Here is a 25,722-nt window from a genome sequence, read left to right as displayed (position 1 = left end):
AAACTAAAACCCCTCTAAGTTTGTATTTTACAATAACTATAGGATGAGCAGGTAGGTGACACCAGAACTGAATAATGGTGTCACTCTCCTTGCTATGCTGTCTACAAGAAACGTCTGTAGTAGATTGGTAGGCGAGAACTGCAAATCTATTGGCAACTGAAACAGTTCCCATGTACTTAGCGTACAGTACGTGTCCCTGTACGCCTGATGATCAGCGTCTATGTTATCGCACAGGACATTTAGAAGCCGGAACATTTCTTCTGGTCTCCTGAGCTGCCGGAAGGTGAACAATGTGACACTCGTTAGCAGCAGTGTGCGGAATTGAAAAGCAGAATCAGTGGTGGAGGTAAGAGCTGGTTGGATGGGAAGGATTGCATTCAGTGTTATGGTATGGGATCTCCTGTACTGGCTCCATGATTATAGGACTGTGCGGTCAGTGGGGGATTGTCTGCCATAGATTGGAGTATATGTGCGGGACATGGAGGGATGGAGTCCATCTCCGTACTGTGGTCTTCCGGGTTTGTTTTATTTCCTCTTTTCTCAAACTGGAGCTCCGACCCACTTAAAGAGACAGTGCTCGGACACGCCATACAGAGGATTTCAGTATAGAAAAGTACAACTAAAGGCATTTTTTGGATGGTGTAAGGGAGATTATAACCACTGGCAGTTTTTTTTTATATATCTGTGTCCCATAGAGGAGATTTTCCTTCACTTCCTATTCCATATCCAAAACAGAAAGCGAGAGGAAACCCCTCCAAAGTGGCAGAATTCCAGGGTCACTAGAACTAGTATCGCAGGGCGCTTTGCTTTGAATTCGCTCTTCCCAGCACTCCATCCCCACAGCTATTTCCTCCTGTACCACTCTCCCCTCCCTCCTAGATTGTAAGCTCCAAGGAGCAGGGACCTCGAACCCTTCGTGTATTGTATTGTTACTGTACTGTCTCGTGTACTGTCTGAGCAAACTGTTGGCGCTATATAAATCCTGTATAATAATAACTAGAAAAGCTACAATTTCTGGGGAAATTGTGTGAAGTGTTCTTGCCTCCACCAGTAGTCTACAACTGGAGTGGGCCGAGTAACTGGGTGGACTGGCTTGAGTAACTGTTGAGTAACTTTATGGAGTGGGCAGAGTAAGGCTGGACATACATTATACAATTATCTGGAGATTTTTGGTTTAGATTTAGCAAAAACCATATAATAGGAGGACAAACCTAAACAACACTTTCAGTTGTATCCAATTAGGCAGGCCCTTGCACTACACAGTTGAAGGTAAATCTAAAGGAAATTGGGCAGAAAATTGGAAGATAATTGTATAATGTATGGCCAGCCTAACTGTGTGGAGTGTTTGGAGTGAGTAAAGATAGTAAACATTACACTAACCAATTGATTGATCAAATTTAAAAAGTGCACATGGCAAGCTTGATAGAGTGAGAAATGCATTTCAACTTTTAATTATTTATATAACACATTTAATTGCAATGTTGTTGCCCAAAGTGCTTCACAGTTACATTAAAAGTTGAAATACATTTATAAAAACATTAGCAGCATTATCACCTCAAATACTCTCTACTGTAGAAAACATATTTCCAAACCTTTAACCAGAAGCCGGCCAAACTGTCACAAATTCAAAATTAGATTTCAAATAGGGCGGAGAAGAGCGGGTAAAAACAAACTGCTCCAAATTGCTCACTTCACTGGCGTCTTCAAATGGTCATAGTTTTAAAAACTATAAATCCTAAAGCGAAGAGCTTTATATTGTGAGAATCACAAGATCCAGACCTACATTTTGATGCATAGTATGTCTCTGAAATATTGAAAATGAAGGCACAGTCGCAGTTTAGATATTGCCCTTCAAATTTGAGGTGGATTGAGTGGAGTTTCAATGAACGTCTATGGGCGGCGTGAGTTGCAAACAAATGGTCATATTGTGAAAACTATCAGGACTATGGCTTAGCCGTGGACATTTGTAGTGGCAGCAGGGATAGCTGAACGTTTTGATATAAGATTTGTGTAGGTGGGCTTGAAAATGAGGGAGTGATGGCAGTTTAGAAATCATGTCCTGATTTTTCAGCTCACACTCTAGCTTATGTCAGCTCCCACTCTAGTTTTGAACATTCCGCCATTCATTCCTATGGGACCAATTTCACCACAAATATGCCAATATTTCATGAACCATTCGGCGAACCGTTCCACAAAGTAATAGCACACCAATCGGGAACAATCCTCACATTTCGGTATATTACTGTCTATGTAGTGTAAAAACTGTGGGAGGAGTTAGGGTGGTAAATTTGGCTATAATAATAAGAATATATATGTGAGATAACAGTAAGTGGTCTTGCCATGCAAGAACACTTAATTTGGGAGCCAGCTTAAAAAGTTAGGAGCCAGATTATTTTTTTAACAAACAAAGCTTTATTTAGTATTAAAAGGAGTTTATTATTATACAGGATTTACATAGTGCCAATAGTTTGCTCAGAGCTTTACAATATTTATGTTGTACGTGCGTATATGTGGGGGTCCCCCATTTTTTTGGGGGGGGGGATTTTATGTGCTTAGGTGTAACTTTTTTTTTTTTCAACAATAGCGTTTATGTGCTTTAGTGTAACTTTAATTTTTTTACTATTACAAACAATGTTTTTTTTTTTTACATCACATATGATGCAATGATTTTTTTGGTTACAGATTCTCTTTAATGACACATCCAGGCTCTAAAAGACCCCACATGTCTCCCCTGTGCACCATGGAATGTAATGTTGTGCACATTGCACTGCATTACATTCTTTCCCAGCCTCGATAGCAACAAGAAAGGGAGGATAGCAGAGTTGTATCTGCTGTTTTCCATCCCCTCTACCCGGCAGCATCTGCTATGCTGGTCCCAGGCCTGCAGGTAGGCAAGCAGAGCCAGGGATACATAGTGGGGGGGTTTGCGCGCAGGGTATGTGGAACAGCCACTTTGTCCTCATCACTCAGTATGCAGCCCATGGCAGTGATGCTCCGTTCTCCTCCTGCCCAATCACCAATCATCTGAACAGTCCGCTACACCCCCGCACTGCCCGACTGAGACAGGGAGCTGCCCGCCTTTGCTTAGGTTCTGCCCTGACACCTGATCCGGCCCCGAAGCAGGACACAGTTGATTCCGCCCAATCAGCTTCACAGTTTGGCTCACGCCTCATGAGATGGAAGGCCCAGCTGTTTTAGGCTCCATGCACGCTGGGTGTTGTAATAAACCTGGTAATGTTAGCTGTGTAAAGTCACGTTAAAAACTTGAGTTTTTCAGTGTTTTTCAGCATTTTTTTATTTTAGAGTTTTGCTGCGATTTTTCGCGTTTGTGTTTGTGCCAAAAATCGTTGATTACAGCCTATGTGTGCATGGACACATAGGATAACATGCTAGGGAGTTTGACTGTAGAAAAAAAACATCAAAACCCCAAAACAGCCGCTGTAAAATGTCCAGTGTGCTTGAGAACATACGACCACGTAGACCAGTGAGTAGAATTCCATTGCCTGACTCTCAGACTGAGAACCTGCCTGCCCTCCCAGGCTCAGAGCTAGGCTTGGAGCATACAAGGTGGTGTCAGCAGTGAATGGGCTGACAAAAGCCAAGGCGCCAAGACACGACTGCTAGTTGCCGTGGTGCCTGGGATTTATCTAGTGGGGGGGGGGGCACGGAGCCCTGTAGTATCCCCATTTGAAGCTTTCCCTTATATATCTGTTCTGGTGACAACCTAAAATTTGGGATTATTCTTCTACTTTCACTTTTGACAGTAATGGCAAACAGGAAGTGAATCTCCCTAATGGGAACACAAAGAGAGGTATAACCTGGCGGGTTCTAATTCCTCTCCACTCTATCCAAACCTGAAAAAAATGCCTTTGCTTACACTTTAATAATTTGCATTTAAACTAATGAAAAACTACCAAAGTTGCCTATACTTTCCTGGGGATAACACACATATTACAGTCTTTATTGCAGGTTGAAGAAAATGCATAAAATATAACTAATGGCAAGACTTTTGTTTTTAGTTTTGTATTGTGTGGAGAGGGATTAGAACACCTGCCAATTTTCATTGCTGTCTGTACCCCTATGAAGGAGATTCCCCCTCTCTATTTATCCTGTTTACCATTATTGGTGAAAGTAAAAGAAAACCCCAAATTGTGGGTTTTCCCCAGAAAAGTAATAGAGAGGAAATCTTCCAATGGGGACATGGAGGGTCCCTTTGGGATTCCTGTAATTTGCAGGGATTTCTTCTCGCTTCCTGTTTGGCTATGGGACATCTCCGCAATGGGACACAGATGGCGAAAAAAATCTGACGGGTTATAACCCTCCCTTGCTCTAGCCAAAATGAAAAAAAAAATTGCCTATAGTTCTTCATTAAAGCTGTTGTAAAGGCTCAAGGTTTTTTACCTTTTATGTATTCTATACATGAAGGTAAAAAACCTGAGTACAGCAGTGCCCCCAGCTCCCTCAATACTTACCTGAGCTCCATCGAGATCCAGCAATGTGCAGAACAGCCTCGGTTGTCCTGGGTCTCTGTCTCCTCATTGGCTGTGACAGCAAGCGGGAGCCATTGTTTAAACTTGCAGGTGGTGGGGGAGGGTAAAAATAGGTGGTTCAACTGCAAACTTTTTGTGCTTCAATGGCCCCTTTTAACTTTATATGGCAGGTTGGTACACATACCACAGCAAAATTTATGCCCCCATGTTGGTTTTTTGGGGCAGCACCACTGCTAAACACAACTTAATTAAGTAAATGATGCTGTATTGCAGCTGTGTGTAATACACATAATAAAAAAAAATTAAATAAATCTAGTGCATACAATTGCTACACAAGTCACATTCGGCATCCCTTGCAACAAAAATGTCATTTTTGGTGACATGTTCCCAAAGTAAATCACATCTAAAGGGATGAAGATACTGCCAATTCCTCATTAGAGCCCTACAGATGCAGCAGCTGATTGGTAATTATAAAACCACTCTCATTCTCCTTCACTTTGCACATGGACACAGGCAAACTAATCATTGTTTCTTCAGAATAACAAAAGGTAGGAATCTGAAACAAGGTTTTTAAAATCCTTGCAATGTACGTAAGATTACCCAGAAGGTGTTTTTTTTTTTCTCAACAAAAGTGAAGTTACTCTTTAAATCAAGCCCTGATCTAGCTATTTTATCTTTATTTTTTCTACACACAGACATTTTTTTTTCTTGTAAATTCTTCTCTGGCTATAAAAAAGATATAATGTTCAGAGTAGAAAGAGAGTACAAGGGCAAATTTTACTGACTGTCATCACTGTGGTAGACAATCACAATCTGTCACAGTGATCATGTGATCGGAGGCTGTCACAGTTCAATCTGTTTGCTGAGAGCACACTTCCAGCACAAACACAGGTATGCAAATATATATGCGGTGCTATGGAAGGAGACCCATCTCCATGATGCTGCATACATGTGTGACGCTGGAGGGAGCAGGTTAACATTCTCTGGTACTTTTCCAGTACTTTGTCTCCTATATTAAAATCCGTAGAAATTCATCATAAATCTATCACAACTGTATAGCCCTTGCATAAGCACACTAAAGCTGAAGTCTGGAAAACATTTTATTTTCAATACTGTATTAGCTAAGTAAGAGAATTATGATAAAATGTATACTGTGTGTGGATGGCTGCTGCATTGTAAAAAACATATCTTGCTGCATGCCAACGTCTACTCACAGCATTGTTACTGTGGGGATGTGAGAGGTGACTATGACAGTGAAAGGATCCAGACACATTCCCACCTCCTCCTCTTTCCTTATCCATTCACAAAAAGCCTTGCATGTTTTTCACAGAAAATAAGTTGTTCTGTGAATGGGCAAGGGGAGAGGAGGGGTGGATGACTGACACGATCTCCCCTTGTTCATTTACAGAACCCCTTACATTGTGTTAAAAGAATACCAGGCTTTTTGTGAATGGAGGAAGGGAGAGGAAAGGGAGGGTGAATGATGGCAGCCTTCCACTATTACAGTTTCAGCTCTTCACCCCAGTAGCACCAGATGTACTGTATAGCACTGTATGTAGGATCCGGCATCAAAGTAGCTATTATCATTTGCTGTCCCCAGAAGCCACCTGGACCTAGAACAGTATAAATTAGAGGAGAGATCTTGTGGCATTCCCATCCATCCTCTGAGGAGAGAGGAGGGGGGGGGGGGGACTGTGACTGAAGCCCTTCCCTGCCATAGCTGCATTTCCCATCTCTGGAGCACCCGGAAATACAGTGCTGTGTGGAGGAGCAAGCTAGGATTTTTTGATACTATGCAGCAGACAGTATACATTAGGACTGATTTTCATAGTTCGGTTTTAACATGTTCTTATGATACTTTCTGCTTTAAATGAGACCCATCTTCCAGTAACATGGTTAAAACAGCCATTCTCATAAATGTTGCTTGTTTCTTCTTCCAAATGATGCAGTGTATAGTTTATTTATTAAAACCAAGACTATTTCTAAGCAAAAACTGGGGGGGGGGTCTCTCTAATGGGCACACAGACAGCAATAAAAACCTTACAGGATGGGTCTAATCCCTCTCCATTTTATCCAAAAATAAAAAATGTTTACTTTCAGTTATACTTGAGATCCTAATTCTATTTCTGAAAATTATTAACATTATTATTATACAGTATTTATATAGCGCCAAAAGGTTTGCTCAGCGCTGTACATTATAGTGGGGGACAGAACATGAGACAATACAGTAACAAAACAATACACGAGGGGTTCGAGGGCCCTGCTCTTTCGAGCTTACAATCTAGGAGGTATGTTAATAGTAACATACTATGCCCGCATCTGGGAATCAAACCGCATGCAAAACACACTGCATTTGCGATCTGCAGCAGGTGTCAAAAGTTGACGACACCCGAAACACAGTGCGTTTGACCGCACCTGCCTGCACCAGTACTTTTGTACCATGCAATCCGGTTGCAATGTTCAACGTAGTGCATGTACTATGTTTGGTGTTGTACAGTGCGATTTTAGCCCATTCAAAATGAATGGGCTGAAATTGCACTGCACAGAGCCACATGTGAATCGCACAGGTACACACAGTGCACTCCTGTGCGATTCAGATGCGGACATGGTGTGAACTGACCCTAAGGATTTAATTATAAAGTACCGTATTTGCCGGCGTATAAGACGACTGGGCGTATAAGACGACCCCCCTACTTTTCCTGCTAAAATGTAGTGTTTGGGCTATACTCGCCGTATAAGACTACCCCTCTTCCAATGCACACCAGTGGGAGGAATAGTGCCCCATCATTGATGTCAGTGGGAGGAATAGTGCCCCATCATTGGTATCAGTGGGAGGAATAGTGCCCCATCATTGGTATCAGTGGGAGGAATAGTGCCCCATCATTGGTGTCAGTGGGGGGTGGAATAGTGCCCCATCGTTGGTGTCAGTGGGGGGGGAATAGTGCCCCATCGTTGGTGTCAGTGGGGGGGAGGAATAGTGCCCCATCGTTGGTGTCAGTGGGAGGAATAGTGCCCCATCGTTGGTATCAGTGGGAGGAATAGTGCCCCATCATTGGTATCAGTGACACCAATGATGGGGCACTATTCCTCCCACTGAGACTTGCTGACCCTGTTCTCGTATGGTGCTGCTGCAGCCAGCATATGTGGTTGCAGCAGCACCTCTACACAGAACACTTACCTGCTGCTCCGGCACTCAATTTTCGCGGGGTCGCTCGGCTCCGCCCCCTCGCCGGTGATTGGCCGCCTGTGTGCCTTTCCTGAGCTACAGTTCTGGCGGCCAATCACCGGTGAGGAGGCGGAGCCGAGCAGCCGCACGAACATCCAGTGGCCGAACTGAAGGAGACGCCGCGCTTCCTGGACCGGGTCGTCGTGGGACTGGATCCAGGTAAGAGACATCAGCCCCTGCAAACCCCTGTACTTAATGCCGCAGCCCCCCTAAACATGTGTACCGGCGTATAAGACGACCCCCGACTTTTGAGAAGATTTTCAAGGGTCAAAAAGTTGTCTTATACGCCGGCAAATACGGTAATAGTTTTTGGGATTCACACAGTGAATGTTTAAGTTTCATCTGGTTTTTTTTTATGGTAATTATTTTCGGAGGATTCACCCAGTGAATCACCCTGGGGTCCCCAGGCAGTGCTCTTGGCTCTTTCCCCCCCTTCTGAGTCCGAGCGGGGATGGGGCAAAGCTCCGCTGTTGGTGTCAATGGACGTAGACAGTGGGGCTCAGGAGTGAGCCTGCACAAGTTCCCCTCAGCAAGTGGCTTGCTGAGGCGGACTCGTGCGGGCTTGCTCCTGAGCCCCACTGCCTGTGTCCATTGACACAGACAGCGGAGCTTTACCCCATCCCCCACTTCTTTGTCATAGGATCCTGAACACAGAAGGTTTTTACCTTATTGCAGAGCATGCATTAAGGTCCCTGCATTCACTATATATGGTATCCCACAGTACACGGAAATGCAATTATTTTAGTAAATATAAACTGTTAAATACCTTTTCACATTATCAATTAGAGAGCAGTCTTGTGACTTCTATCAGTGTCCAGCAAAGCATTGGTTAAAGTGTGTAGGAGTAATTTTCATTCTTCCTTATGTGGCTGCTAAACCCCTGACCCTCTGTCTGGAAAGTGTTGATTGGCCCTGTGCTGATCACATGCACTCTCCCAAGAAATAAAACTCTAGCAATACACACCAAACTGAGCATGTGCAGCTTGCCCTCAAGGCCCTGTTCTATCAGGATATATATTGGGGACAGTGGAAGAAGGGGAGATTCAGAGAAGACGGGGTCAAACCGCTTAGGTTCCACAGTGAGTATAACAAGCATGCTTTACTACATATATAGACTGATTTTACTGTAGTGGGTTAAGTACTCTTTAGAAACACTTTATAATGAGATTCAAATTTGTTGTGCAGCTTGTACAAGGAATTCTTTATAAATAGACCCCATATTACTTATATGACAGTTTACATGATTACCTTCTGAATTTTTCCATCTGAGCACCTTTGTCTTTGCAGTTTAAAAATATTTTGCATCGTCCACATTGTACCTTGAGTTGGATTACTTTAGAAAGTTTTTGTTTTAACTAGTTCACTTTCTCTTTTATTACCCTGTAATATCTCTGTATCAATAGGTGAATTGCACTCAATCAGTAAGCGTTGCCTGCTTGAAAATGAAGTGCTTCCTAGAAAGTGTGGATAAAAAACACAGTCCTATTGAGCTCCGTGATGGTGTAGCTGTAATTCTGGGAAGAAGTCCCCTGACCTGCATCGCTGACAGGAAATGCTCCAAGACTCAAGGTGGGTCTCTGGAAATCATATAAATCTAGTATATATGTATCAGATACACATTCTAAAAACAATAACAATTTAAATGTGTAATAAAGTTACCTTTCATACTTGATTTTGTAAAATATCTGGACTGTACACATTGCAAGTGATGATCATAGATAGTTTATTATTGTTTGGGACACATTTAAAGCAGTGCTTCAGCCAAAAATAACAATACAAATGAATAGCTCATTTAAATAAAAAAGCAAATTTAAAACCTTTTCTTCAATATTCTCCTTTAAAGTGCATTTGAAAAATAACAAACATGTCATACTTACCTGCTCTGTGCAATGGTTTTGCACAGAGCAGCCCAGATCCTCTTCTGCTGTCTCAGCCAGCACTCATGGCTCTTCCCCCTGATGAGTTCCCCCATAGCAAGCCGCATGCTATGGGAGCACTTGTTTTTGCTCACTCCAGATTTGGCTCTCTGTGTCCATAAACTCACAGAGTGTGGCTCAGAGCTGCCCCCTGTTCCATTTACACTGGCTGTGATTGACAGCAATGGGAGACAAAGGCGGCTATGTCTGAGCCAATGAGGAGGCGGAGAGCAGAGAGAGCCTCTGCTATTGTTCACAGTGCTGAATTGAAATTGGGCCCAGGTAAGTATTAAGGGAGCTGAGGAGGAAGCTGCACTGTAACAAAAACTATTTTCAGTAACTGCTTATCAAGTGTTAGCTGGAGCTCAGCTTCAATTTGTTCGTGTATTTAAATATCCTATCACATCTAACACTCGCCTACCCCCAAACTGACAATGCTGCTGTCCAAAGGATCCCATGTGCTCCTTCATCCACAGTGGAGGCACTCTGATACAGGAGGTGTGTTAATGGCTAGATCACCAGGTGAAACCAGAAAAAAAAAAAAAGTCTAAAAGCAAACTATCCTATCCACCACAGCTAAGGATTGGTAAGCTGCAATATATTAGATTTTTGGTTTGGGGTTTAATGCTGCTTTAATTGGAGGTAACTTGTTTAACTTGTGGTGTTTCCTTGAGTTCAGCTTTAACCACTAGGGGACCGCCCGCAGGATCACGTCTATAAACGTAGGGGGCACGCGCGAGTGACCGCCGTACCCGCGGCACCGATGTCAATCACCGGATCCCAACCGGTGATTACCCGCCGGAGCCCGGCGATTGCCGGCAGTCACTGACAGAGAGGAAGGCTGCATTGTTTTCAATGGAGCTTTCCTCCCTGTCAGCTTTCAGCTCACTGTTCCGGGATCCCTGGTCACAGCCTGCCGAAACAGTGTGTAACAGAGCAGTACACACCCCCGCCCCCAAGTAAAACACTCCCCTCACATAGTTAACCCTTTCATTGTCTCCAAAAGTTAACCCCTTCCTCCCCAGTGCTATTAGTACAGTGTCAGTGTTTCTTTTTTTGCACTGATCACTGTATTAATGTCACTGGGGATGTCAGTGACCCCAAGTCAGCCCCCCCCCCCCTCAGTGTCAGAATGTCCGCCACAGTCCCACCATAAGTCACTGATCGCCGCCATAAGTCGCTTAATTAGCTGCAGGATTGCTTTTACAAGCAGTGCGAGACAATGTCCCCCCTCCCCCACTGCCTTCCACGGCCTTCTCGGGCAGTCCCGTGCCATCGGGGGAACCTGAGAATGCAGACGGTGTTTCTGCCAGCTGACCATAGAGCTGATTGGAGACCAGAATGGCGCCAATCATCTCTATAGCCTAAGAAATCAGACGCTACGAGCATTTTATCACTTCAGTTTCGCAGGATATAAACAGCGCCATTTGTAAATTGGGAAAGCATCTGATCACACTCATCTTGGTTTGATTAGATAATGTAAGGGTAGAGGAGATATCTAGAGTCTGATAGAACCCAGATTTCTGAAAAAAGAATATATGACAATGCCCATTGAAGTTATAGGGGATATTTGCATTCCCTGTGATAGCATTAAAAGTGATCAAAAAAAAAAAGAAGAAAGGTACAGTGTAAAAATAATAAAAAAAATCAAAATAACTTAAAAAAAAAAAACTCGCCCCTCCCATGCGCGCACACCTGTGTGCACAAGCCTTGACCCTTTGTCGGTATGTAAACAACGGTTGCGCCATACATGTGAGGTATCACTGTGAACGTCAGATCAAGGGCAGTAATTCTAACACTAGACCTCCTCTGTAAATCTAAAATGGTAGCTTTTAAAGGTTTTTAAAGCGTTGCCTATGGATATTAAAAATGTATGCAGTTTGTCGCCATTGCACCGGGCATGCGCAGCTTTAAAGCATGTCATGTTTGGTATCTATTCGGCATACCATCATCTTTTAGATTTTACCAAATAATTGGCCAACATATTGTGTTTTTGTGCATTAAAAGTAAAAAAAGTGTATTTTTTGTTTTTTAAATTTGCTTTTGAAAAATCGCTGCACGAGTACTATGTGCCATAAAAAATTGTAGTACCCACTATTTTATTCACTAGGGTGTCTGCTTTAAAAACATATATAATATTTGGGGGTTTAAATTAATTTCCTAGCAAAAAATACTGATTTTTTTTTTTTTTTTTTTTTCATGTGAACAAAAAGTGTCAGAAAAGGCTTGGTCTTCATGTGGTTAGAAAAGTGAGTGATGTGTGGCATAAACTTCTAATGCTGGGCATAAACCGCCCCCACCCCCCAAAACGACCACTTTTTGGAAAGTAGACACCCCAAACTTTTTGCTGAGAGGCATGTTGAATCAATAGAAGAATTTATTTTTTTACCACAAGTTTTTGGAAAATGAGAAAAAAATATTTTTTTTGCACAAAATTGTCACTTAAATGATTTATTGCTCACACATGCCATGGGTATATGTGGAATTACTCCCCAAAATACATTCTGCTACTTCTCCGGAGTATGGGGGTACCACATGAGAGAGAGAGACTTTTTGGCAGTCTAGCCAAATACAGGACCCCAAAATCCAATAAGCACCTTCAGGCTTTTAAAGGGCTTTATTTCCTTATTACACTTCCTGACTACCTATCACAGTTTCGGAGGCCCTGAAATGCCAGGATAGCACCTAACCCCCCCAAATGACCCCTTTTTGGAAAGTAGACACCCCAAGGAATTTAAAAACAGCCTTGGTGAGTATTTAGCGTGTCTACTTTCCAAAAAGGGGTCATTTGAGGGTGTTTGTACTATCCTGGTATTTTAGCACCTCAAGAAATGTGATGGGCAGTCAGAAAGTAAAAGCTGTGTAAATTCCATTATCTGTACCATAGTTTTTAGACACTATAACTTTCACACAAAGCAATAAATATACACTTACTGGGATTTTTTTAACCAAAAACACATAGCAGAATGCATTTTGGCCTAAATTTATGACGAAATTTTAGTTTTTTGGATATTTTTTATGATGGAAATGAGAAAATTGTTTTTTTTTCAAATTTTTTTTTTTCTTTTCTTCAAAAATGTTTTTGTTTATAGCGCCAAATATAAAAAGTACACAGGTGATCAAATACCACCAAAAGAAAGCTCTATTTGTGTGAAAAAAAGGACATAAATTTTATTTATGTACCGTATTGCATGACCGCGCAATTGTCCATTAAACTACCGCAGCGCTGTATAGCAAAAAAATGGCGTAAATTGCAGCATCTATACCATAGTTTGTAGACGCTATAACTTTCACACAAAGCAATCAATATACACTTATTGGGATTTTTTTACCAAAAACATGTAGCAGAATACATTTTGGCCTAAATTTATAACTAACTTTGAGTTTACTATATATTTCTTATAGCTGAAAGTAAAAAATATTGTTTTTCTTCAAAATTTTTTTTTTTTTTTTGTTTATAGCGAGAAAAATAAAAAGCGCACATAAAATACCACCAAAAGAAAGCTCTATTTGTGTGAAAAAAAGGACGTACATTTCATTTGGGTACAGCATTGCATGACCGTGCAATTATCAGTTGAATTAGTGCAGCGCCGAGTAGCAAAAAGAGGCCTGGTCATTAAGGGGGGTAAATCCTCTAGAGGGCAAGTGGTTAAAGGCAACAAAAATCTATATATACGCTAAATGTTTCAGAAATTATGTATAAGGTGCCCGCAAATCACATGGCAATTGCAGCACAATGCGTTGTGCGTGTTTGGGTGACATTATCCTTCAGTGGCACCCCATACACGATGTGACTCTGCCACGGTTGACATGCGGCAAATTGCGCCTTTCAAAGTCATAATCCTCCCTCCCCCCCCCAGACCCCCTTATTTTTAGCTGAGCCTGATTCTATCCAGTGATGTGCAAGAGATAAGTGGCTCTCGCCGTTGGCTCCCACTGCTATCAATCAAATGCTGTGCTAAACGAGCAGGGAGCTGGGCTGAATTGTCTGCTATGTGTCGGTGGACGCAAACAGTGAGGCTAGGGAGCGATTCTGCACAAGTGCCCCCATGGAAAGCGACTTTCCATGAGGGCACTTGTTAAAGAGGAAGTGCCTGGAGCACCGGCGGGCAACCTGAGAAGAGGTAGATCGGGCTGCTCTGTGTAAAACTATTGCACAAAGCAGGAAAATATGACATGTTTATTATTTTAATTGAAAACAAAAAAAAATAAGCTTTAATGTCACTTTAAAGGATATGTAAACCCCCTTCTTGTAAAACAACCCAATCTGTTTAAAATAGAAATGAAAAGCAAAACATTTGTGTATACATATAAAAACATTCTAAACACTTTTTCTTTTGCCCTCCTTTTTTTTTTTTGCTTTTTGTTTTTTTAAGTGATCACATACCCTTTGTTAGCTGCATAAGGAGCTCAGGGAAGAGAAACAGAAACACTCTGTGAGGTGGTGGGGTGTCAGGACAAGTCTGATCATCGGAGGAGAGCATGCTGAGTTCCCAGCACAGGTAGAGAACTGACCATGTTGTGTTCCGATGACTAGGAAATGCAGAGGGATTGGCTGGAACAGCAGGTATTTCACAGAAAGGAAGCAATACAAAGAGAACAGGATCCTTTTTCAAACAAGTACATGGTACAGCAGGCATATATCAGGAATCTGAAATGTCGGATTTACATGTACCTCACTGTTCTGTCAGTGAGAATGTGTTATGTATGGCTGGAGTGAGTGCAGTAGATGAAACGTCATCCCTTTTTTTTTTACAGTGGAGCTTGTTGCAAATATTGAGAAGAGAGTTGTTCGTGTCACTCAGGTATTGGAAGCTTTTATTGTATTATTTCCTCTAAAATAAACTAACAAAGACCTAGGGAATACATAAGAAGGAACTTATTGGGAAAAAAAATATGGCAGCCACAGTTTCAGATTTGTTTGACAGTGCATGCTGCAGAGCTTTTATTTTTATTTTTTTATAAATTATTCATTTATCAAAAATGCAGGCTCCAATACATGTCACACCTTTTGACATGGAGTCACCATATACAGTACATACAATATAAACGATAGCAGTACAACATATCAGCATAAGGTGCAAAACATATATATAAGTTTAACAAAGCATTTACAATACAGAATCTAAAGCGGACCACAGGTAGATCCTGGTTAATAAAGATCATGCAAAAATTATGTATACTTTAAAGTACAGAGGACAACCACCTCAAGGAAAAAAAAGGAGATAGATGAAAAGAAGTAAGACAGTGGGAAAAAATTGGAAGGTTAAGCCAGGGTTTTCTGGAAAAGGCCACCCCTCATCTGGTCGAGTTTGCATTGAGAAGAGCCTTTCCTTCTTCAGAGAAGACAAACATGTTGCACAATGTCCAGGTTTTGGTATACACCTCTCGTCTATGCTATGCCAAGAGGACCAGATCTTCCATAAGATTCAGTTCTACTTTATTAAACCAAAGACCCTCGGTCAGCAGTTAGGTGCATTTCCAGGTGAGGGGAATGCATGCTTTAGCTGCATTGAGGAGTTGACAGAGTTTAGACTTCTTACTGGTTTTGGCAGGTATGTCAGAGACATGAAGGAGAAAGCAAGTAGGTAGAGCTTTTATTCTTATTCTTCTGTCTCCCTTGTAGAGCAACTATAATCTGCAAGCATGTCAGTCTAAGATTTCAGTGTTCCTACGCTGGTGATTCAATAGGGAGGAAGTATAAAGATAACTGCTTTGGAGCATGCATCATCAAATACAAGCCAGCACTGGTGGATCCCAGTCCTGACAGGTTTCTTTAAAAGCAGACTAAACTTAAAATTTAGGAGGGAACAGGTTGTGCAATATTTAATTTCCAGGTCATGTGACATAAAGTAGACATGTTAAGTTGCCTATGTCTCTGCATTGCAGGGGCAGCCTCAGCAGAGTTTTATTGACTTTATAGACTTTGCTCCTCAGGGCACTGGCACATGTAATCCAGAGCTGAAGTGCCACAGGACCTGTGGTTTGGGGGATAGGTTTTTACACCATGGGGCCCCCACCCTGCCTCCCTAATGTCTCAGCAGTTTTCAAAAGGTGGCCTAAACTTAAAAAGTTTGGTGCCCCATCATTAGTGTCCGTGTGTGAGGAATAGTGCCCCATCCTTGGTATCAGTGGGAGGAATAGTACTCCATCATTGGTGTCAGTGGGTGGAATCGTGCCCCATCATTGGTGTCGGGGAGGAATAGTGCCCCATCATTGGTATTAGTTGGAGGAAGTGCCCCATCATTAGTGTCAGTGGGAGGAATCGTGGCTCATCATTGGTGTCAGTGGGAGGAATCGTGCCCCAACGTTGGTGTCGGGGAGGAATAGTGCCCCACCATTAGTGTCAGTAGGAGGAATGGTGCCCCATCATTGGTGTCAGTGGGAGGAATCATGCCCCATCATTGGTGTCAGTGGGAGGAATCGTGACCCATCATTGGTGTCAGGGGGAGGAATAGTGCCCCATCATTAGTGTCAATGGGAGGAATAGTGCCCCATCATTGGTGTCAGTGGGAGGAATAGCGCCCCACCTTTGGTGTCAGTGGGAGGAATAGCGCCCCATCTTTGGTGTCAGTGGGAGGAAGTGCCCCATCATTGTGATCAGTGGGAGGAATAGTACCCCATCATTGGTGTCAGTGGGAGGAAATGTGCCCCCTCAGTGTCAGTGACTCCAATGAGGGGGCACCATTCCTCCCACACTGACACTAATGATGGGGCACTATTACTCCCACTGACACCAATTATACTTACATCGCTGTGCTGACCCCTGCTCCAGCCCGGGCTCCCTCCTTCAGGCACAGACACTTACCCATCAGCTGTCTTTCTTCTCCTGCCGCTCTCCTCTTCACCGGCTCCAGCTGCTCCCTCACTTGATCTTCAATCTTCGCGCTGCCGCACGGCTCCTCCTCTCCAAGCTCTGCCTCCTCGCCTGTGATTGGCCGCCTGTGTGCCTTTTCTGAGCTACAGATCTGGCGTCCAATCACCGGCGAGTAGGCGGAGCTTGCAGAGGGAGGGACAGACTGCCATAGGCTGCTCAGTGGTCCCAGGGGTAGCCAGATTCGAGGGGCGGCTTGTCATCCCGCCCACATCGCAATCAAGATCCAGGAAGATGAAGACACCGGACGGACACCTTCTGTACCCCTCCTCCAGCAGCACCTTGTGGACCAGATTGACGTTGGACATGAAGTCAGGTAAGACACAGCAGCCTCTGTCCCTTTCCCACGGAAGTGTCCCTTCCGTGGGAAAGGGGGGGGGGGCAGTGCTGCCGACGTGCCGCCCCCTGAAAAGTGCCACCCTAGGCAAATGCCTTGTTTGCCTCGCGGCAAATACGCCCCTGGGACAAGTGAGGGTCAGTGGGACAGGTAGGGGGCAGCGTGACGGGGGCATGGGACAGGAGAAGCGCAGTGGGACAGGAGAAGCGCAGAAGGACAGGTGAGGGGCAACATGATGGGGCATGGGACAGGATCGGGGCAGCAGGAGAGGAGGAGCGCAAAAGGAAAGGTGAGGGGCAGTGGGACAGGAGGAGCGCAGAGGGACAGGTGAGGGGCAGTGGGAAAGGAGATGTGTAGAGGAACAGGTGAGGGCAGCGTGACGGGGGACATGGGACAGGAGGGGCAGTGTGACGGGGGGCATGAGACAGGATCGGGGCAGTGGGACAGAAGTAGCGCAGTGGGACAGGAGGAGCGCAGTGGGACAGGTGAGGGGCAGAAGGACAGGAGGAGCGCAGAGGGATAGGTGGGGGGCAGCGTGACAGGGGCATGAGACAGGATCGGGGCAGCAGGACAGGAGGAGCGCAGTGGGACAGGTGTGGGACAGGTGTGGGACAGGTGAGGGGCAGTGGGACAGAAGCGTAGAGGGACAGGTGGGGGGGCAGCGTGATGGGGGGGGCATGGGACAGGATCGGGGCAGTGGGACAGGAGGAGCGCAAAGGGACAGGTGAGGGGCAGTGAGACAGGAGGAGCACAGAGGGACAGGTGAGGGGACAGGTGAGGGGCAGTGGGACAGAAGCGTAGAGGGACAGGTGGGGGGGCAGCGTGATGGGGGGGGCATGGGACAGGATCGGGGCAGCGGGACAGGAGTAGCGCAATGGGACAGGAGGAGAGCAGTGGGACAGGTGAGGGGCAATGGGACAGGAGGAGCGCAGAAAGATAGGTGCGGGGCAGTGGGACAGGAGGAGCGCAGAGGGATAGGTGGGGGGCAGCGTGACAGGGGGCATGGAACAGGATCGGGGCAGCTGGACAGGAGGAGCGCAGAGGGACAGGTGAGGGGCAGTGGGGACAGATGGGGGTAGTGGGACAATGTGGGGGACAGGAGGGGGGAAGTGGAAGTCTTCCAAGCACTTACCTGTCCAGCAGTGGCTCCTCCAGATGGTGTCAGGATCACTCCAGGAGGGGCGCCTGTGTCCCTTCTCCCCCAGTATCTTCGGCGGTGGCTGCAAAAGAGCGGGCAAGCGCCTCCACCCTGACCCTCGTCCTCTTCTTCCTCCTTCGCTGGCACCTTCTGGCCTTCCTGCACATCCCGGCGTGCACTGACAGCACCCCCCGGCCCCCACGCGCTCCGAGCGCACACCGATGATCCGCACACCACTCCGCTCTCCTCTGCACCCCTCCTCCAGCAGCGCCTTGTCGACCGGATCGACGTGGGACACAGAGTCAGGTAAGACACAGAAGCCCCTGTCCCTTTCCCACGGAAGTGTCCCTTCCATGGGAAAGGGGGGGGTGGCGCTGCTGCCGTGCCGCCCCCCTGAAAAGTGCCGCCCTAGGCAAATGCCTTGTTTGCCTCGCGGCAAATACGCCCCTGCTGCCATGTCTTGGTAAGTTTGCAGTTGTGCCATACTCTTTCCATTTTCAGATGATGGATTGAACAATGCTCCGAGAGATGTTCAAAGTTTGGGATATTTTATTATAACTTAACCCTGCTTTAAACTTTATAACTTTATCCCTGACCTGTCTGGTGTGCTCCTTGGCAATCATGATGCTGTTTGTTCACTAATGTTCTCTAACAAACCTCTGACGTCTTTGCACAACAGCTGTATTTATACTGAGGTTAAATTACACACAGTTGGACTCTTATTTACTAATTAGGTGACTTCAGAAGGCAATTAGTTCCACTAAATTTTAGTTAGGGGTAAAGGGGGATGAATATAAATGCACTCCACACTTTTCAGATATTTATTTGTAAAAAATTTTGAAAACCATTTATCATTTTCCTTCCACTTTGTGTTGGTCTGTCACATAAAATCCCAGTAAAATACATTTACGTTTTTGGTTGTAACATGACAAAATGTGCAAAATTTCAAGGGATATGAATACCCCCTGGTTAAGTAGACCAAGAACGTTTGCAGCCACAACTGCCAGAGGAATTGTTGGGAATACAAAAAAACCCCACAGGTAACTTCAGGAGAAATACAGGCTGCTCTGAAAAAAAATGTGTGGTTGTTTCAAGGAGCACAATACATACTATGATACAAAAATGAACTGCATGGTCGAGTTGACAGAATGAAGTGCCAGTGCCACAAAAAAGCCTGCCTACACAATGCCTGACAACAACTTGACACTCCTCTCAGCTTCTGGCACACTGTAATCTGGAGTGACGAGACCAAAATAGAGCTTTATTCTTATACAGGATTTATATAGTGCAACTATAGTTTGCTTAGTGCTTCGCAATATAAAGGGAGAAAATACAGCAACGATACAGTTCAATACAAGAGGGTTGAGAGGGCCCTGCTCCTTGGAGCTTATAATCTATGAGCTTTATGCTCACAACCATAAGCGCTATGTTTGGAGAGGGGTCAACAAGGCCTACAGCGACAAGAATACCATCCCCACTGTGAAGCATGGTGGTGGCTCACTGTTGTTTTGGGGGGGTGTGAGCTCTAAAGACATGGGGGACCTTGTGAAAATTGATGGCATGTTGTGTGCTGGCTGATCACATTGCCAGGAGCTGAGGATCCCTCTCCACAGCTCTATGTGAGCTTAATCACCCACAGAGCTGTGTGAGGAGGACGATAGAGGTACTGCTGTCCACTGATGATTCAGAGAGGGAACTCCAGACCAGTCTGTGCATACCCTTAAGAGGATCTCTGGCTGACCTATTGAGAGTTTATATTCTGTAATGCGTGATTATATTGCGCATGTGGTGAGTGCGTAATTCTTCTATTACCTGGCACATCACCATATGATTGGATATAGAAAGTTGATCACCTTACTCTGAGATCATAATACAGGATCTTCAACCGCATCACTTTCTTTTTGGACATTGTCACTTTACTTAGCACCATTAGTCATATTGAGTAACAGTATATACAGTTATCACTTTTCACTTTATGGACTCATTCATGTTATGATTTTATGGTCACTTTATATGCACATATATCACTTTACATAATATTTTGATACAGTGATATGTTTGTTATTAATTTTTGCTGGTTTATATGCATTTATATTGCTTTTGCACTTTTTGATTTATTGCACTTTATTTGACATTTGACATTCTGATCTCAGCGCTGCACCTGCTTTTATATATATCACCTGCAAGAATTTGGGGCTTCACAGACAACTATTAGAAAAAACTGCACACTGCCATTAATGCTAAAGGGGGCAATGCACAGAATTAAGAACTAAGGGTATGCATACTTTTGAACAGGGGTCATTTCATTTGTTTACTGGTTGCCATGTTTTGTTTTATGATTGTGCCATTCTCTTATGACCTACAGTTGAATTTGAATCCCATAAGAAATAAAAGAAATGTGTTTTCCTGCTCACTCATGTTTTCTTTAAAAATGGTACATATTATATACAAATCTCCAAGGGTATGCAAACATTTGAGCACAACTGTATAAAGATATCAGCCTTGAGGAAATTGCCAAAAAAAACAAGTAAGCAGTGGCAGCTCTATTAGGCCAAACATGCCTCCAAATTTCTCCTAAAGCCCTTTTTTGCAAAGCAACATCTCATGATAAAGTTGTGGCTAAGCATGCTCCTATCCACCTCTTGTACCTGTCTGTTGGATTACGAGGGCCACCCCCACACCTACCCCACCCCAAAAACACCCATGCTAAAATGCTAACATTTGGGTGACACATTCACGCCATTCTGCACTCTTTGGAGCTGTCTGTCTGAGTGTATATACATTATGTGTGTGTGTAGATATAGTCTAAATCGTGATAGTGTTATGCTGGAATAAATTAGTGTGTTTTTTCTTTTAGCTGGGTCCAAACCCCACCACAATAGGAGAGGTCAATTTAAAACAAGGAGAGAGCACTCTGATGAATGGAGATCAGACTCTTTACATGGTGAACTCCTTATATCCTTACATTCTTGTATTTAATAATGAGAGCCCTCACAATCTCACAATGGCTGCAAAACCCAAGACTATGAACAAAAAGCGTGGTCCAGCTGCTTCCCCAAAGAAAACAATAACAGATTTTTTTGGTGGGGCTGCATCAAAAAGCCCAAAGAAAAGTCAGAAAGTGGAAGATGATAAATTGGAACCAAGCAGTAAGAGGACAAAGCGTCAGGAGTCAGAACTGGGAGCAGCTGAAGACAGTGATGAAGAAATTTCTAGTAAACTGAAAGAATTTCAAGAGATAGCAGCCAGAGCAAGTAACACTAATATAAAAATATCTTCTGACTCTCCAGAGGTACTGACCGGTAGTATCTGCAGCAAAGACTCTTGGGAAGAGCATGGAAAGCTCCTAGTGTTTAACAAGAAAGGTGTCCAAGCTTCTTCCAAGGTACAGAAACACCCAAATAACAGCTTATAATTGAAGCAGTGATCAGTTTATGTGTGTATTTCAGAGAACATACAAACCTTTTAACACCAGCTCCTGCCCCATCTATTGCACCCACAACATTCAGAGCACAAGTCTGTTATTTTACCAGTATGTTTGGGCAGTGGGAAGAAACTAGAGTATTCCAATAAATCTATACAAATGTAGAGAGAACATATAAGCATTTTAAGGGGTAGTGTTACTGGTGAAAATTGAACACAGGATTCCAGCTGCACAAAGCAGTAAGCCATGGTGCTTAGAAAAGTATGAGACTAGTAGCTTTATCCCATTGAAAAAGTACACAACTAACAAAATCCTGGTTAGTGTGTGTTCATCATATCCTGGTTTCATTTCACTTTGTCTCTAAAGACTTGACAGTCTCAGCTTTGAGGTTGAACCCTGTCTGCCTGCCACTCCCTTCCAATGAAAGCACCAGTGCAAAATAGACAGGGAAATAATTGTAACCTTCCTCACTCTTCTAGAAAAACATTTTCTCCCAGCATTCATTGGGAAGCATAGTTAGGTAATTTTCTACTATAGCTGCTTCCTCTAAGAAGTTTGACAGTAGGCTAGCAAAGACCACAGCCCAATCTATTCTGTCTACCCCTGCATATACTGAATGCAGTTGAGTGTTCAGAAGAGGATCAGATCCTTATGGTCATTGCAGCAGTCATCACCAACGTTTGTACCCAACACCCAGATTTAGATATGCAATGCACAGCTCCCTTCCTTAGCACGTGTCAAAGCCACCACAGCAGGCTCATCTGGCTTATCACCTGACATACTCCCAGATTGTGGGCTGTGATTTAGAAATCACTAGAAGTAGCATGTAGGCTGTCTTGTGAGGCTTCTGCTGTGTCTCTTGTGAAAGTGCAAATGTTGGAGTACTTCTTCTTAAAGCTGCTTTTATGCCAGCCTGGGCCCGCTATTTTGTTTAACTTTCAACTGGCCATTTCTGCCTTTGTCCACCCTTATCTAGGAACCTTCTTTATAATCTAGTTCCCAGAAAGAAAATTTTTTCTTTGGTATTGATCTTCTCTTCTACTTTCTTTGACTATATAAAGCAAAGTGTTGCACTAAGATTGCACCAAATAGGACACTCTTTACAAGACGTCCAGGAAAGCCACTGCAAAAGCATGAGAGCAATGGATAATGCACAGATCTTGCACCTTCCAGTAGTCTGAGGGTCAGGGACAAACTGAGAACAAAAACAAAGACAAAGGGAAGCGCAGACCCTAGTGCAGTTAATCTCTTTATTAGTAATGAATAACAAATAAAAATAATCAAACTCACATTTAGGACTGCGGCTGTCAGCAGAATCTTAGGATTTCCAGAACCTCTTCTAAGATACTGCCAAAAATACTGGGTTTCAAACTCAGACCATCTACTAAGGCCATCCCCAATCATCAGCAGTTTAAAAATGTTATTACTAGAAAAGTGGAAGCATCCTAATGGGTTTTTTTTTCCTCCATCTCTAAGCAGTTCTCCACCTTTTATCCATTTCTAGGGGAATCGGCTAAGAAGTGGATGGTTTGCCCATAATGGACCCGCCAGTATCTTGCAATAACAGGGTGGCAGTGATTCTCTTTGTGGAGTCTGCACCCTTTAAGGGTTCTATAGACAAAAAAATTGGACTCCTTCTCTAAACTATTTTTTGTTTCTGCCATTGATTCTTCTCTCGGGCCAATCTTCCTGTGTACCCTGGTTTCACAGGCAGTGGCTAAATGAAGTAGAATCCAGCATCAAGAACTTTTTTTATGAGGTATCTCCCCAGCACCTGATTGATTTAATGGACTAGGTGGTGCAAGCAGTAAAATTTTGCCAGTGAAGTCTTCCTAGTTTGCAGACTAGCATTTTAGTCACATGGGGGTTTATTTACTAAAGCTGGAGAGTCCAAAATCAGACTCCCTTCTGCATAGAAACCAATCAGCTTCTAACCTCAGCTTGTTCAATGAAGCTTTGGCAATGAAACCTGGAAGCTGATTGGTTTCTATGCAGAAGGGAGTCTGATTTTGCACTCTCCAGCTTTAGTAAATAAACCCCATGATGTCTGATAACTGATGTCAGGTTTAGTTTTCCAAAAAAGTGTTTTTCTTTTTTTAACATGTTACATGGAAACCTAGACAGAACATGTCTAATAGGTCATAAAAATGAGACAGGGGAAAAAAGAGCTTTTTCTTTCTCTCTTGCTGGCACACATTCCAGGGGTGGAGAACATGAAGGTAAACATCCAAAGTACACCAAGTATCAACCCCAGGGAATATTCCCAATATCAATATTTTTCTTCTACTTTTTACTTTGTTTCCTTGTAGTGGACTTCCAGAATCAACAATGCATTGACCTCAGGGAATGGTCACCAGTGCCACATCAATATGTGTTTCATCTAGGGCTGCAATTAACAATTGTGAAACAGTCTGAAGATCATAGAATCCAAGATCCTCATCTAGTACAGCTCTGCAAAATAAACTCCAGTGCATAAATGAGAATGAAACGCCCACACAAATAAACATTACAAAAATGCTCAAGAAATATAAACATTCAAATGCCAGTAATGTATCCTTAAATTACATAAAATAAAATTAGTATCCATTAGTATCCATTATATTAGTATATACAGTATAGTTTTAGTTTATGTAATTTAAGTACACAATACTGGCATTTGAATGTTTATTTATCTATTGAGCATTTATGTATTTGTCATTTATGCACTGGAGTTTTAGTTTATTTAGCAACACTGTACTAGATTAGGATCTTAGATTAGAGTGTTTTACAATTTTTAGGGGTATTTTAGGTACCACAGGTATTTTAAGGGACTTTATATGCACTGATTTATTCATTTATAATTTTTGTGTTAGCATTTAGTCACTATCCTAAAGCACAGGCGGGTTGAGTGTTGGAACTAACAATTCTTTTCAGAATCAATTAGTTGGTTGATTTTTGTTTTGATTATTCAGATAAAAACCTTAATATACCTCAATATTTTTATTTTTAAATAATTTAAAACCCTTTAACTTTACACAACTGTACACATTTTTAAAAAGCAGAACCAGCTATATGGTTAGGGAACAATAGATCTAATCCACTCTCAAAATAACAGAAGAGGTACATATGTATTCTTTATAGAGGATTAATCCGGTACATATCAGAATCCAAAATCAAAGCTTTTACTGAAAGGGAAAAAAAAGGCCTAAAACACTGTTTTTTTTCAGACAGAGCTAAAATATAATATTATGCGAGACAGAGTCCCTTGTCATAGACAGGTAGCTTGATACAAGCTACCTGTACCTGCTGTCAGTAAGACATTTAGTAGGAGCAGCAAGCTCTTTGTATCTCTTTTCATGATGGGGTTAAACAAAAATAAAAATTAGCCCTTTATAGGTGCGCCCACACAGGGGCTATCAATGGCACATAAATAACAAAAACAGTGATATAACACTTACAGTAGCTCAAACCAAAGGCAGCCATCCACCGCCTCACAAAAAGGCAAGCAAAAATAGAAAGGGGAAAAAGGAGTAGAAAAGGAAGAAGACAAGACCAGCAGTGGTCCGGGAACGCCAATACCGAACAACATCACAAACCCAAACTAGCTGGGGGGAGCGAGGGAAAAGCATATGTCAACCACGGCTGCCGTATTTTCAGAAATTTCTGTTGGGAGTCTTTACAGATACTCCACATCTGTTCATTGAGCATCAGAGTGGTCATACGGTCCCGTACTCCCTGAAGAGGGACAGACTTTGCTTCGATGCCTAAGCAATTGTTCTAGTTGCCGACAAGAACAAATAGGAAGCCAACTTCTGCTGATGAGCCAATAAGCTTGTATGGGACAATGAAGCAAAGCATATCGAGCATCCTGGCGTATGGAGAGATGGAACAAGATGAAAAGGATTCCAAATACACAAGACCAAAATCTGAGACTGAATCAGTTTTGGGCATGACCATCATACTGTACATGCAACACATCTTCACGATGACCACAACCCCCGAAAGCATCGATCACTGCAGGCAGGGTTCACCTAGGCTAAACAAGCCGTGATTCCAATACCAACAAAATAATACTTTGTATGCTGCCTCCATCGTGGTTGTATTAAATGAACATTTAGCTATAAACAATCAAGCCCTTTTTCAATCCTCCAGATCCACGACCTCCCCCAGGTCGCGCTCCTACTGAGCAACATATGAGAGAGAAGTATGCATCAAGCATCTATTCAAAGATGCATAAAATAGGGAAATAAGGCCCGGGGTGCCTGGACGCTGTTGCCAAAGCTGTTCAAAGGCAGATTTCTGTTACCGGAAAGCGGAAGTGTCCCGCAGTGAGGTCAG

General features: G+C 43.3%; 1 protein-coding gene across 1 annotated transcript in view; it reads left to right on the top strand.

The window, feature by feature from the left end:
- The first annotated feature begins 252 nt into the window (after positions 1-252).
- The window catches only part of PNKP (polynucleotide kinase 3'-phosphatase), a 114,645-nt gene continuing 89,175 nt past the window's right edge, over positions 253-25,722 (top strand). The window contains exons 1-4 of the mRNA XM_089671598.1: positions 253-346; positions 9,120-9,285; positions 14,391-14,437; positions 20,839-21,366. Of these exons, the coding sequence (XP_089527724.1) occupies positions 9,159-9,285; positions 14,391-14,437; positions 20,839-21,366 (702 nt within the window). The 5' untranslated portion in view covers positions 253-346; positions 9,120-9,158. The remainder of the gene's footprint in view (positions 347-9,119; positions 9,286-14,390; positions 14,438-20,838; positions 21,367-25,722) is intronic.

The sequence above is a fragment of the Staurois parvus genome, unplaced genomic scaffold (genome assembly GCF_062004578.1).
Source record: "Staurois parvus isolate SC_StPar_1 unplaced genomic scaffold, SC_StPar_1.0 ptg000108l, whole genome shotgun sequence".
Taxonomy (NCBI): domain Eukaryota; kingdom Metazoa; phylum Chordata; class Amphibia; order Anura; family Ranidae; genus Staurois; species Staurois parvus.
Note: the sequence above shows the minus strand (reverse complement) of the source record. Positions and strands in the feature narration are given on the sequence as shown.